Source organism: Salmo salar, chromosome ssa12 (genome assembly GCF_905237065.1).
Source record: "Salmo salar chromosome ssa12, Ssal_v3.1, whole genome shotgun sequence".
Lineage (NCBI taxonomy): Eukaryota > Metazoa > Chordata > Actinopteri > Salmoniformes > Salmonidae > Salmo > Salmo salar.
This window is the reverse complement of record NC_059453.1, coordinates 40,068,113-40,084,374: the sequence shown is the minus strand read 5'-3', so window position 1 is coordinate 40,084,374 and position 16,262 is coordinate 40,068,113. Positions and strand designations below refer to the sequence as shown.

Below are 16,262 nucleotides of genomic sequence, written 5' to 3'. Positions count from 1 at the left end.
TGTAATGGTTGAAGACTCTCTAATCTGGCACAGATGGTAATAAAGACTGAACTGTTCTCTGTGTTGTTTCTTCATAACTCTGAACCGACTCATAGAATCATTGCAACCAGAGAGCAGTCACCCTTTAATTGGGCTGAGAAGTGTTGTGTACCCCTGGGGGACTAAATTGACAAGTAATGTGTAATGGGATCGTGCTTCATTATTGTTTGCAAACAGAGACATACTTTATGGTGATGAACTTCAGTTCTTATCTCCATAGACGTTCTAATAAGTCCCTGGGATGCTATGTTGTCTTTCCACAAGTGTCCCGCCCTGGATGACCTTTGTCAGTAGCATCTAATTAAGGCTAATGGGACGGAGCTCCCCTTTCCATTGCCATGTTTGCCGACTCCCAGCCAAGACTGGAGAATGTGAAATGCCAGATGGTCCCCCAAGCCTTGGTAAAGACATGTTAATTGTCCCAATAGGTAGTCTGGCCTTCGACTCTCACAAGGATCTGTGGAAAAACATATGCAACTGCTTTTCAACAACAATCAGCCTCTAAAGTTTTCAGTCTGGTGTAACATTGCCAAGTGAACGGAAGAAGCAGAGGAGCTCAGACAAGGAAGTGTTGGCACACACCATATAGCTGTCTAAAAGTAAAACCACTTCCTGAGACACCTGTATTGATTCAGCTGCCCTTCATACCATGCTTTATGTGTTGGTTTACTGGGTTTGATTACAGAAATTTGAGCTGAAGAGCACAATGTTCAGCCAATCAAATCATTTATTTTGGCCTCAATGGCCATGATGGCACAAGCCCAGGCACATAACAGCCTACCTATGACCCTCCTGTGGGTCCTGAAGTGGGGCCCACTACACCTTCAATGCTAAACCGTGTGTGGCCTTGTATATTCACAGGGTGTTAAGTGCATCATGGTTGAGTTTGTTAATTTTGGATGAAAAAGAAATCAAGTGATAAATCATAGATGAGTGGACAGAATATATACCAAATTTTGGTATACCAAACATGCATGTTGCAATTAAGCACTCGGTAAACAATGCCAGCAATGTATGGAAAGACAGTTCAACAAAACAATAGCTGTTGTACATAGCTGAATATTGTGTAACCTTTTTAAAAACAGTGTATGGTCTACAGTATCAAAATGCCTTTAAGTTAGTAAACAGACTTGCACAGTGTTATTTGGAGTCTAAAGCACTGATGATATACAACTTTGGTGATTTTATTACAGCAGTTCATATTTGAGTCACCACCCTTTAGCAACTAACACATTAATAGTGATGTTTCCCCATTCAGGAACCACAAGAAACTGGTCAAATAAATTTAACAAAATGTTCAACATATGTAAATTGTGATTTTGATGAACTTTGGTGATAACAGGGATAACACCTGTTTAAACCATAGTGTTAAAGTGGCATTTGCAGTCAACTTAAACCCACTTCGACTTCTTCAGAGGTCAGTAAATACATAATGTACATCTAATGTACTCATAGGCTGTGAGCCAGAAATCTGAGTGAGAGAGGCATAGGCTCTCCACAGATCCAACTGTGGAGATTGAATATGTACAGTGTATTTGTTTAGGCTATGTCAATAAGCATGAATATATTAACATTTGTTTGGGCGTGGGCTTTGTAGCCTTCCCTTGATTATGCACAAGCTGTGAATGATCTATTCTAATGTGCTCATTGGGGATACGATTATTTTCAAGGGGATGCTGATGTGAAATTGAATGTGAGAATGACAAATATTAAATCACACCATACCCATTTATGAACTCCCAAGCAGCAGAAAAAAAAACAATTAAAGGAATGTATTTAGCTAGAAAATATCAAAGAATCTGTCTTGGGCAATCGATGACAGCCAAAGTAACTGGGAAAAAGGTGTTATATTAGATTATGAGTCAAACATCACTTAAAAAATATCATGTGAACATGTTTTTTTTTCTTCAACACCCTCATGTGGCAAAGCTGCATGTGTGAGCAATATGGCCCGTGTTAAGGGAATGACCCTCCTTGTCAGAAGCTAGTCCCAGGACTCAAATTATACTATATAAACTCATGCCAGAGATGAAGACTCACATATTATGTCAGGTTGATCTTCAGATTAGAGGACATATAGAAAGGTGAGTAGATGGTACATTACTGTACCTAACCAAGTCATTATTATAGCAAGATTTAGAAATAGCAGTAGTATGATGAACTCATGGGTGATGAGGTAAATATCTGAACTTTGAGGATGTAAATGACAAAGCTCTATCTGATTTACCTTATATTTCAGCCCAAATATTGCTAATCTACTGCATTACAGGTTGCAACTATTGAGCGATGAATTTCTCAGTCGATGGCAACGTCACACACATCTCTCTCAAGGTCAGAGACACGTTTGTCACGGCGTTGACAAAGAACATTATTGTGGTGGCGCTGTGCATCTCCATTAACTACATCAATGGCACATTTGTCCACACCTTCTTCAAATACGAGACCTTCAATGTCAACCCTCGCTACATCCTCTTCATTCACCTGGTGATCAATGACATGATCCAATTGACCATTGCTGTCTTCCTGCATGTCATAAGCTACATCCTGTTCACAATCAATGTGTCTTTTTGCTGCTTTCTTTTGATGATCGCCATTTTTACCACTTTGAATACTCCTGTGAACCTGGCTACCATGGCCTTAGAGCGCTATATAGCTGTATGTATACCGCTGCGCCATTCTCAGATATGTACAGCGCGCAGGACCTACATTCTCATTGGAATCATTTGGATCATGGGCGCCATTCCAATTTTACCTGACCTTTTCATTCTCTTGGCCACAGAACCACTTCAGTTCTTCCACTCCAACATATTCTGTAGTCGAGACTCACTTTTCCGCAACCCGTACCTGATAGAGAAGAAAAACATTTCCCACGCTGTGTATCTGACTGTTGTTTGGTTCACTCTTTTCTATACGTATTTCAGGATCATGTTCACTGCCAAGGCGGCTAATGCGGATGCCAAGAAGGCTCGCAACACCATCTTGCTTCATGCTGTACAGTTGTTAATGTGCATGTTCACCTACATAGGCCCTTTGATTGACAGCCTGTTGCTATATATATTTTCCACACATGCGCTGGAGATCCGGTTTACTAGCTATGTAATTGTTCATATTTTGCCCAGATTTATTAGTCCAATAGTTTATGGGCTTAGAGATCAGACCTTTTGTAAGTATCTGAAGAGGTACTTGATGTGTAGGGTGAATAAGCATTTATCCTCAAAATGTGTCCCTTTCAAACACCACCAGCCAAGTGAAAAGGTCTTTATAGATCACATAGCAGGATAATTCTTCTCCATGTTTATATACTCTATATTTTCAGTGGTTTATTTTGAAAGGTGTGTAACTAAATTATTTTTCTCATGATATATATAGAGAAAGGGTTTTATTGTTCTTCACCAAATAATTATGGCAGCAACTTGAATTGTAATGAAAATGTAGAAGAAAAAACAGTGTAATTCAATATCTATCTATCCACTGAGTGTAAAAAAAACATTAAGGACACCTGCTCTTTCCATGAGAGACTGACCAGGTGAATCTAGGTGAAAGCTATGATCCCTTATTGATGTTACTTGTTAAATCCCCTTCATTGTAGATAAAGGGGAGGAGACAGTTTAAAGAAGGATTTTTAAGCCTTGAGACAATTGAGACATGGATTGTCTGTGTGCCATTCAGAGGGTGAATGGGCAAGACAAAAGATTTAAGTACTTTTGAACGGGGTATGGTAATTAGTGCCAGGCACACCGGTTTGTGTCAAGAACTGCAATGCTGTTAGGTTTTTAATGCTTAACAGTTTCCTGTGTGTATTAAGAATGGTCCACCACCCAAATGACATCCAGCCAACTTGACAACTGTGGGAAGCATTGGAGTCAACATTGGCAGGCATCCCTGTGGATTGCTTTTGACACCTTATAGAGTCCATGCCCTGACGAATTGAGACTGTTCTGAGGGCAAAAGGGGGGGTGCAACTCAATATTAGGAAGGTGTCCTTAATGTTTTGTACATTCAGTATGTATGCATGTATACACACCAGTGCCTTCAGAAAGTTCACACCCCTTGACTTTTTCTTCCACATTTTGTTGTGTTAGTCTGAATTTAAAATGGCTTAAAAAAAATTGATTGTGTCACTGATCTACACACAATACCCCATCATGTCAGAGTCGATTTTCTTTTTACAAATTAATAAAAAATGTAAAGCTGAAATGTATTGAGTCAATAAGTATTCTTATGTTACGGCAAGCCTAAATAAGTTCAGGAGTAAAAAATGTCTTAACAAGTCACATAAAAAGCATAGACATGGAATAATAATGTTAAATAGGATTGTTGAATGACTACTCCATCTTTGTACCAATCACATCTGTAAGGTCCCACAGTCAAGCAGTGAATTTCAAGCACAGGTTCAACCACAAAGACCAGAGAGCTTTTCCAATGCCTCGCCAAGGGCACCTATTGGTAGATGGGCAAAAATTCTACTAAGCTAAAATATGGAATTGTTTTAAGATGGTCATACCATGGATCATTTAGCAATTTGATTTGGAATTTTAGGACCCCTTTAGGTGTACAAAAATATGTAAAAGTTATTTGATAAAATATTTTATTTGGCCTTTACTACTACAGCCCATAGAAATGTATTGAAAAACACATTCATACATTTACAAAAAAATTAATCATAAGGTTTTAAAATGCATGTCCTATGTCTAGGAGATACAAGAAAGCTCAGGAAAATATATATTTTTGTTGGCACAAAACTACCTCCATACGTCCATTCATTTGTATGGTTTAAATTCAGTCCCGTGACACTGTTTGGTGTCGTAGACCAACCATTATCATGTTTGTGAGAGTCTCCCCTTTCCAAAGTGGGGTCATATTAGTTTCAAGCCCAAATGATTTGAACGCTACAGACGTTCTCGTGAGAAGGCTGATTTTCGGGATGTCTTATGGTCTGACAAATACCACTGTAGCTCGGAGACCTTCCAACACAGATGCGGACAGTCATAAATTGACAGATTTTTGATGGGGATTGTTTTATGTTACTTAAATCCTGTTATTAATGGCTGTGATAGGAGAAAGCTGAGGATGGATTAACAATATTAGTTATTACACAATACTAACCTAATTGACAGAGTGAAAAGGAAGCCTGTACAGAATAAAAATATTCAAAACATGCACCCTATAGAACACATTACTGCGTATCACTCTCCATATTTTCAAGCTTAGTGGTGGCTGCATTATGTTATGGGTAGGGCTGTTACTATGACTGTATTACCACCACACCAGCAGTCACGAGTCATGATGGCAGTCAACTTCCGCGTGAACGTTTAGTCATGGTATACATAGGCTTCTCCAAGCGCTGATGCAGCGAATGGTCATTAGTACCCTACCAAACTTGCTAACTGCCTGGTACTCAGCACTCCATTGTCCCTCTAATCACTCTGATATCACTGCAAATGTATCGGAAATCTAAATCAAACACTTCATGTGAGAGCCCATGAGCTCATGTTGCGCAACATTTCTATAGGCTATGCAATTGGGGGCTCCCGAGTGGCGCAGTGGTCTAAGGCACTGCATCTCAGTGCTAGAGGCATCACTACAGACCTGGTTCGATTGCAGGCTGTATCACAACCGGCCGTGATTGGGAGTCCCATAGGGCGGCGCACAATTGGCCCAGCGTCATCTGGGTTAGGGCTTGGCCAGGGTAGGCCATCATTGTAAAAAATAATTTGTTCTTAACTGCCTTGACAAGTTAAATAAAGCTTAGATAAAAAATAAAAGATTGTGTAAGAAAACAGAGTGATGGCATCCATTAAAAAGAGGATCCCATCAGCTTTCTATAGGCTTGGCCTATTATATTTATTTCTCAACTTTCCTAATATTAAGCACAATGCATATCTTTACAACAGGAGGGCAATGCAAATTAGGTAAAGGAATATCTTCCTCCATTCGCTATTTAAGTGCATAGATGACATTTTTTTCCCCTGCCTGGAGACAGGTGCATGATAATGGTCCATTTTAAATCCAAACAAATTTCACACATACAGTGCATTCGGAAAGTATTCAGACCACTTCACTCTTTCCACATGTTACAGCCTTATTCTAAAAATATTAAATAAATAAAAAATCTCATCAATCTACACACAATACCCAATAATGCCAAAGCGAAAACAGGTTTTTAGAATTTTGGTGAATTTAGTACAAATAAAAAACAGAAATACCTTATTTACGTAAGTATTCAGACCCTGTGCTCTGAGACTCGAAATTGAGCTCAGGTGAATCATGTTTACATTTTACATTTTTACATTTTAGTCATTTAGCAGACGCTCTTATCCAGAGCGACTTACAAATTGGTGCATTCACCTATAATATCCAGTGGAACAACCACTTTACAATAGTGCATCTAAATCTTTTAAGGGGGGGTTAGAAGGATTACCTTATCCTATCCCAGGTATTCCTTGAAGAGGTGGGGTTTCAGGTGTCTCCGGAAGGTGGTGATTGACTCCGCTGTCCTGGCGTCGTGAGGGAGCTTGTTCCACCATTGGGGTGCCAGAGCAGCGAACAGTTTTGACTGGGCTGAGCGGGAACTGTGCTTCCTCAGAGGTAGGGAGGCGAGCAGGCCAGAGGTGGATGAACGGAGTGCCCTTGTTTGGGTGTAGGGCCTGATCAGAGCCTGAAGGTACGGAGGTGCCGTTCCCCTCACAGCTCCGTAGGCAAGCACCATGGTCTTGTAGCGGATGCGAGCTTCGACTGGAAGCCAGTGGAGAGAGCGGAGGAGCGGGGTGACGTGAGAGAACTTGGGAAGGTTGAACACCAGACGGGCTGCGGCGTTCTGGATGAGTTGTAGGGGTTTAATGGCACAGGCAGGGAGCCCAGCCAACAGCGAGTTGCAGTAATCCAGACGGGAGATGACAAGTGCCTGGATTAGGACCTGCGCCGCTTCCTGTGTGAGGCAGGGTCGTACTCTGCGTTTACATTGATCATCCTTGAGATGTTTCTACACCCTGATTGGAGTCCACCTGTGGTAAATTCAACTGATTGGACATGATTTGGAAAGGCACACACACCTTTCTATACGGTCCCACAGTTTACAGAGCATGTCAGAGCAAAAACAAAGCCATGAAACAAGATTCTCTGGTCTGATGAAAACAAGATTGAAATCTTTGCCCTGAATACCAAGTGTCATGTCTGGAGGAAACCTGCCACCATGTCTACAGTGAAACATGGTGGTGGCAGCATCATGCTGTGGGAATGTTTTTCAGTGGCAGGGACTGGGAGACTAGTCAGGATTCAGGGAAAGATGAACGGAGAAAAGTACAGCGATCCTTGATGATAACCTGCTCCAGAGCACTCAGGACCTCAGACTCGGGAGAAGGTTCACCTTCCAACAGGACAACAACCCTAAGCACACAGCCAAGACAACGCAGGAGTGGCTCTGAATGTCCTTGAGTGGCCCAGCCAGAGCCCGGACATGAACCTGTTCTAACATCTCTGGAGAACCCTGAAAAGAGCCGCGCAGCGAAGCTCTCCATTCAACCTGACAGAGCTTGAGAGGATCTGCAGAGAAGAATGGGAGAAACTCCCCAAATACAGTTGTGCCAAGGTTGTAGTGTCATACCCAAGATTTGTGGCTGTAATCGCTGCCAAAGGTGCTTCAACAAAGTACTGAGTAAAGGGTCTGAATACTTCTGTAAATGTGATCAGTTCTCTTTTTAATACATTTGCAAAAATTGTAAAAAAAAAAACGTTTTTTTGCTTTGTCATTATGGGGTATTGTGTGTAGATAAAATATATATATATATATTTAATCAATTTTAGAATAAGGCTGTAACGTAATTTTGGGGGGGAACAGTAAGGCTGTCTGAATACTTTCCGAATGCACTGTATATTATTTACTATATGTAAAGACAAGATTAAATAAAAAAGTCTGATGGTGACAATATTAGCCTATGACTTGTGAATGATGTATTTGCCGCCGGGAAATTCAAGTCATTATCAAGTGCTTTTCAAATTGTGACTCGTTTCAGGAAACTAGATATATGTCACAAGTCACGACTTCACAGGAGAGGCATTTGAACATTTATTTTTATTTATCAAAACACCATTTTTGGCAGAAATGCCTTTTGGAACATGTGAACTTTCATGTGCCTCCATAACAAACTTGTATGCCATCTGTAAACAAGAATAAAGTCGTTAAATTATTAGCCCAGTTGGTTTAGCCACAGAAAAAGTCAGGAACCTTCCCGCTAGCCATGATTGGCTGAGATAATGAATGGGCTGGACATTCCGAGAGATGAGTTTCGGATTGGTCTGCTGTGTAGCATCTGTCTATAAAATGGAGCTGCTCGTTATGTGTAGATAACTGCAGAAGAAAGGATTTTTTTGAAAGATATAATGTTAGCCATGGAGAACTGCAAATTCGTTGCTACTGCTCTCAACCAGAGTGATTTTGACACAGTGGGCCAAGCAAGCTAAACAATAAAAACGGAACGACACAGGACGTCTTATTTAATGAAAGGGGTTGCAGTCTGCCGTGAAGCGTTCATCCATGTACAGTGCCTTGCAAAAATATTCATCCCCCCTTGGGATTTTTTCTATTTACACAGCAAGTCAACTATTTGATTGATGAAGGCATGTCATCCAACAAATGCAGCAGCGCAGTCATCAACTACATGCACCATTTCTTCACCAACTATGGAGTTGGGGAAACATGTGGACCTGAATTGTGATAATTGTAGTGGCCAAAACAAGAACAAGTTTGTGCTCTGGTATTGTACCTGGCGGACCATGCACAAGCTCCACCACAGTCTGGACCTTCACATCCTGATCACAGGCCACACCAAGTTTGCCCCCGACTGGTGCTTCAGCCTCATCAAGCAGCGCTTCAGAAAGACGAGAGTGAACACTTTGTCTGAGATTGCTGGTGTTGTGAAGGTCAGCACTGTGAAAGGGGTCAGCATCCCACAGCTAGGTGGACTGGAGTATGGTACCGTGCTGGTGGAAAGCTATTGCTGGCACCACCGGACTCTATACTTCAGACCGCTGCCACAGATCAAGCAGTACCAGCACTTCAGGTGAATATAATTTATTGCATTGTATGGGGTTATTCTTATTATCTAAACTTGGGAGGTGAATTGATGTTATGCAAGGTTGTAATGTCTTCAACTATTGTTATTTCCAATGCTCTGGAGCCTGGTGTTGTTGTCACCAAGGAGCGTTCAGACTTAGTCGGGACCAGGTTTCAGCTGCTGAGCAATGCTGACATCCTTCCTCCCATAGATGGTCTGCCTGTACAAGCACAACCTGGACTGGACACAGCTAGACAAAGGTATATTTTTGAAAAGACCAGGGAGCTTCGCGAAGGAGGCTATGGACATCACATGCCCTGCACCAAAGTCAAGGGCAGGACAGAAACAGGCTCTGCGAATATACAGTACCAGTCAAAAGTTTGTCTGGTACTGTTTAAGCATGGATTAGCATTCCAGGTGAAGCTGGTTGAGAGAATGCTAAGAGTATCCAAAGCTGTCATCAAGGCAAAGGCTGGCTACTTTGAAGAATCTCAAATATAAAATGTACTTTGATTTGTTTAACACTTTTTTGGTTACTACATGATTCCATGTGTTATTTCATAGTTTTGATGTCTTCACTATTATTCTACAATGTATAAAATAGTGAAAAGAAAAACCCTTGAATGAGTTGGTGTGTCCAAACTTTTGACTGGTACTGTAGATTATCTTGTTCATGCGTGGTTTGGATGGAGCAGATCACTCTCTCCTAACAAACGCACCATACGTTGTTGCTACAATTTTACTCATTTTTTATCCTGCTGCTCAGCCACATTACCTCTGATTGTATGCATATACCAACAGTTGAAGTCGGAAGTTTACATACACCTTAGCCAAATACATTTAAACTCAGTTTTTCACAATCCCTCACATTTAATCCTAGTAAAAATTCCCTCTTTTAGGTCAGTTAGGATCACCACTTTATTTTAAGAATGTGAAATGTCAGAATAATAGTAGAGAATTATTTATTTCAGCTTTTATTTCTTTCATCACATTCCCAGTGGGTCAGAAGTTTATATACACTCAATTAATATTTGGCAGCATTGCCTTTAAATTGTTTAATTTGGGTCAAACGTTTTGGGTAGCCTTCCACAAGCTTCCCACAATAAGTTGGGTGAATTTTGGCCCATTCCTCCTGACAGAGGATATTTGGCTAAGGTGTATGTAAGCTTCCGACTTCAGCTGTGTGCATGTATATATATACACATATACACACACATACATACATGAGTGTGCCTTCCGACTTCAGCTGTGTGCATGTATATATATACATATACACACACATACATACATGTGTGTGCCTTCCGACTTCAGCTGTGTGCATGTATATATATACATATACACACACATACATGTGTGTTCCTTTCCAAATCATGTCCAATCAAGTTGTAGAAACATCTCAAGGATGATCAATGGAAACAGGATGCACCTGAGCTCAATTTCAAGTCTCGTAGAAAAGGGTCTGAATACTTATGTAAATAAGGTTTATGTATTTTTTATATTTTATTCATTTTCAGACATTTCTAAGAACCAGTTTTTTCGCTTTGTCATTATGGGGTATTGTGTGTAGATTGAGGATTAAAAAAAATATATATTTTATAATTGTCACGTCCTGGCCAGTATAAGGTTAATTGATTTTTTTATAGTTTGGTCAGGACGTGGCAGAGGGTATTTGTTTTATGTGGTTCGGGGTGGTGTGTTTGTGTAATGGGTGTTTGATTTAGTATTTCCGGGTTTTTGGTTGATGGTCTATGTGTTTGTATTCTATGGTTAGTCTAGTGTGTGTGTTTCTATGTTTGGTTAATTGGGGTTGGGACTCTCAGTTGAAGGCAGGTGTTGTCTATCTGCCTTTGATTGAGAGTCCCATATATTAGGGTGTGTTTGTGTGTGTGATTTGTGGGTGATTGTTCTGTGTTGAGCCTATGCTTTGCAGACTGTTTGTTAGTTGTTCGTTTTTCGGTTTTGTTATTTTGTATGTTCATTTTGAGAGTAATTAAAAATCAAGATGAGCATTCACGTACCTGCTGCGTTTTGGTCCTCATTCACCGACAACAACCGTGACAATAATAAGGCTGTAACGTAACAAAATGTGGAAAAAGGGAAGGGGTCTGAATGCTTTCCGAATGCACTGTATATATTTATTTACTTACCAGCCCACCCCAAGAATATATGGCCTGGCCCTTCTGGCATTCACCCATGTCTTTTCCATCTTGTGTAAGTAATTTAAAAAAATATATTATTATTATTGAATATCCGAAACATACGAAAACACACCAGTCATCCAACAGACTCCCATTCAGAGCGGCACACACAGAAGCGTCCAGGGCCAATGCCCTGCTCAAGGGCACTTTGACAGAACTCCCACCAGGCCAAAAAATGTGAACTCGAACCCTCCAAGACCCCCCCCCCAAGAAGTAAAAAAAAATTAACAATTAATTCCATTCCCCACACCCAAGAACCAATGCACCAAGAAAATTAACTAAAGAGAAAGACAGCAAACAAATGCAAAAACAACAAAAGGACATCAAGGACAACTGAAATCATAACAGCAATGCCAACTGTATATGTTTGAGTGCATGTCTGGCACTATTACATGTGTATGCATGTATTTGAATGAGTGTGTGTATATGCATGTGTACAAACACCTGCACGGCCTCAGGCAAACAGGCATTAGCTGTAAAAACACTGCCCCTCAGTGTCATTCAAATGTACTTTTTATTATGTTTTATTTTGACTTTATTTTCTACCTTTATCTTTGACCATCATTCTATCTCCCGCACAGCAACTCCCCACTCCCACTTGTCTCCAATTCCACATCCCAACTCTCACTTTCCCACCAGCCCATCCCACCTATCTCTGCTGGCCAACCTCTTCGGATTTCTACTCAACATGTCTTTCAACTATGCTGTGATGTTTAACTTACCATTTCTATCTAATCGAATAGAATCCACAGATTGTGAGTTAAAGATAAATACTTTTACTTAGAGTGTTAGTAATTGACTGACCTGGTCTCTCCAGATCTCCTGACAGTACTATTTCTTGGGTCCATTTTAGATCAACGCTATGCATTTTCAGCTATTCCTGAACCTGAGACCAGAAACAGGCTACCTGAGGGCAATACCAAGATAAATGGTCTATTGATTCTGTATCCTCACAACAAAATCTGCAGAGCTTCGATGATTTTATGCCCCAAATATTCAACATTTTGTTGGTGGCAAGAATTCTATATAATAATTTTAGCTGAAAAGCACAGTCTTGAATTTTACGTTGTTTTATATATCAACTCATACACCCTGTACCATGGAATCAGTACAATAAAAATCTCTTCCCAACTATTTTGCAATCTGTATGGCACAGTTATCAACATCCTGGTCCTCAAATGAAACTGGTATATTTTCCTATTTATGCTATTTTTATTCCTCTGACAGTTTTGATCCTTTATATTGGGCAGACAGACCAGTTCCCTACCTCCTCCCGCTGCCTCCATTTTTGGGGTAATGCTGTAATCAATTGGTTGTATTCTTGGATTGAGCAGACCTTCCCTTACAATTCTGAGAACTCCATGAAGGACATAACTCTACCATTCCAATTTACAATATAATTTAAGAACAAAATACCCTTTTCAAACATCTTTCCCATAAATACAGGTCTTTTATGAGCCAGCACATTTGAGTTCAGCCATAATATTTGTTCTATCTTTTCAGGGGGATGAAATTGAAATTGTAGCCAGCTCTGTAATGCTTGTTTGAAAAGGAGAGATACTTTGAAAAAAAGTATAATTTTCAATTAATCGAAAATGAGACATGGCAATCTGCACAAAGGCAAAAAAGCAATTTTTAAATGATGGATGAGCTTTTCTTAGTAATCTACTTGAGAACCATTTAGGGTTCAAGTAAAACTTTTGAATAAGTGAAGCTTTTAGAGGTTTTGTGCTTTTATATTTAATAATCTCAACCCACCCTATTCATTATATGGATAGGCATGCTTTATTTTGTCTGTAGCGTCTCAGATAAAGCAAAATATTTTTTGCTCATATGATTTGAAAAACGAATCATCATGAGTAGGAAGCGCCATAAGCAAGTGAGTAAACTTAGATATGACTAAGAAGTTAATCAGTGCAATTTTTCCATAAATAGACAGGTATTTACCTCTCCACCTCTTACCTCTCCAATTTCTATTGAAATTCATTGTGGAGAGCTTACTTATATCTTTTGTGATACAAATACCGAGTATGTCTACTTCACCATCATCCCATTTTATAGGTAAACTGCAGGGTAATGTAAAAGTTGTCTTTTTTAAAGATCCAATAAGAAATATTGTTCACTTATCATAATTAGGTTTTAGTCCAGAGAGTACAGAAAAGTTATCTAGATCTTCAATGAGACATTGCAGGGATCTAGCTTGCGGACTTAATATAAAACTTGAGTCATCGGCATACATGGACACCTTTGTTTTTAAGCCTTGGATTTCTAATCCTCTAATGGATCTGATTTTTAATAGCTAGCATTTCGATGGCCATAACGAATATATATGGTGACAGCGGACACCTTTGTTTAACTCCTCTTGACAATTCAAAACTCTGAGAAGTAGCCGTTATTATTTTACACCTGGGGTTGCTATACATTATTTTTACCCATTTTTTATGAGATTCACCAAAATGGAAAAAATCTAGCCATTTATAAATAAAATCCAGCCTTACTTTATCAAATGCCTTTTCAAAATCCGCTATAAATACCAGGCCTGACTTCTTAGATGTTTCATGATGTTCTATTATTTCTAGTAGTTTTCGTATATTATCTCCAATGTTTCGTCCATGTAAATAACCTGTCTGATCAGGATGAACAATTCCTGGTAAAACCCTTTTAATTCTGAGTGCTCTGCATTTCACTAGTATTTTTGCATCACAACATTCAAGTGTAAGGGGCCTCCAGTTTTTTTTAGATAGTCTCAATCTTGTTATTTGCATTATGGGTCTTGTTTTAATAATAGAGAAATCAGACCTTCCTGCTGAGTACCTGACAGACTACCATTTCTATAGGAGTAGTTAATACAATCTAACAATGGTGCTTTTAGTATATCAAAAAAGTATTGATATACTTCTATGCCATCAAGCCCTGGGGTTTTTCCAGACTGAAAGGATTTAAGAGCCTCAAAGTTATTCCTCTAATTTGGCCTTCGCACTGATCTTTCTGTACATTTGTTAATTTTACATTATTTATATTATTTGGAAAGAATTCCTTACTGTAATCTTCATTCAGTGGGAGAGGATGAGATGGAAAAGAGAACATCTGCCTAAAATATTTAGCTTCCTCTTTTAAAATATAATTCAGAGAATCATAGATGACTCTGTCTTCAGTAACACGTTTCTGCAAATTCTTTTTGTTCCTGTACTGGAGATTCAGGAAGAATTTAGCATTTTTCTCCATATTCCATCCAGTTTGCTTAATTTTTAAAAATAGATTACATTAGATCGTTCTTGAATAAGTTCCTCAAGTTCTTTTTGTTTTTCCTCTAAATTATTTTGTATCTCTGTAGTATCATTTTTATTGCTATTTATTCATGCATTTCCCCTGTTAGTCTTGTCTCTTTAGCCAGAAACTGCTTTTTTATTATTGATGAATATTGAATGACCTCTGAAGGTACATTTAAAGGTATCCCAAACAATAAGGGGATTTGCTGAACCTATACAATTTTTGTTGAAGTCTTTTCTTAGTTAAAAATAAGTTGTCCTCCAGTAAACTTTGATTTAAATTTCCAATATCCCGGTCCACGTGGAAATTCTATAAGACTTATGTGAAGGCCAATTAGATGATCCGATCGCATTCTTTCTCCTATTAAAACTTGTTTAACCTTTGATACAAGAGAGAAAGAGACAAAGTAGCCAAGCCGACTAGCTTGATTAAGTCTCCTCCATGTATATCTCACTAGGTCGGGTTTTTTTAGTCTCCAAATATCCGCTATTTCTAATGTGTCCATAAAATTTGTGATTTCCTTAAGGGCACGATTGTCTGTAAGTTCAATAAATTGTTATAAATATTTTCGAAGAAGTATGGATCATCCTGATTTGGACCATATAGATTAATGATCCAAATCTGTTTTTCGTCCACTTTCATATTCAAAAAGATCCACCTTCCTTTCGAATCATTCCTGACTATTTGCACATTCAGATCGACATTTTTGTTAATTAATATCACACCCTTTGAGTTCCTTTGTCCATGACAGAAAATGATTTCACCACCCCATTCCTTTTTCCACGCAACTATCAACGATACTACTGTAAGGTCATATGGAAGCGTTGCTTCTGCTTTTAAACTTGGCGGGATAACTATTATCAAGTCACAATCTTAAAGTTAAAAACAGACTATCTGCAAAGAAAATCGTATTGAACTTGCGGTAGCACCGTAACGCTGGCTAGCGTGTTAGCTCGTTTTGGGCCCCCACACCAAGGCTAGTTAGCGTTGCTAGCTAACAACTTAGAATAATGACCAAACTCACGCCTGGATGTGTCAATTGTCAACAACTGACCCAGAAAATTGCTGAATTGGAGGGTAGAGTGTCTACTCTTCATCAGATTAAAGAAGTTGAACAGCTGATTGACTCTTTGCTTGAGTCCGCCAAAAATGTGGTGAACGAAGCCACTTGCCCATGGCTAGTCACCGCGGGCTCGGAGGAGCCTGCGGCTGTGAGATGTGCTTTGGTCCCGCTGGAAGAGCCTTGGCCATTACCGGGAGCTGTGCTCGAGCACCCGGTCTGCTCCACTCCCTCTGCTCCACCTCAGGAGCCATGGATTACTGTACGGAAACCAAAAAACCTTGGCAGGAAAACGCCAAGGCAAAGTGATGCCTTGGAACTGGGAAACAGATACCGGGTATTGGAAGAGTTGGAGATTTCTGCCGCTGGCCCCAAAGGAACAAACAATTTTGCCCGGAAGCAAGTGGACCCCTGCCATCTAAACAATTTACAACGAAACAGCTCTATAACTAGCCCCAAACAACCTTCTAGGAGGAAGATAACTCAAGTGAGACGCAACTTTAAAAAATGTTTACCAAGCAGCAATCCCAGTGTCCTTATTGTGGGCTCATCTATGATCCAAAATGTTTCTATTAGGAAAGCAGAGACCATCTGTTACCTGGGTGCCCGAGTCCAGGACATTGACTGTATGATCCCGCTACT

The 16,262-nt window shown here is 39.7% G+C and overlaps 1 protein-coding gene across 1 annotated transcript; it reads left to right on the top strand.

Annotated features, from left to right (window-relative positions):
* The first annotated feature begins 2,325 nt into the window (after window positions 1-2,325).
* Window positions 2,326-3,321, top strand: LOC106565052 (odorant receptor 131-2-like). Its single transcript, XM_014131676.2, has one exon. It carries the CDS (start codon window positions 2,326-2,328, stop codon window positions 3,319-3,321), a length of 996 nt encoding a protein of 331 aa, XP_013987151.1.
* The last annotated feature ends 12,941 nt before the right edge of the window (window positions 3,322-16,262 follow it).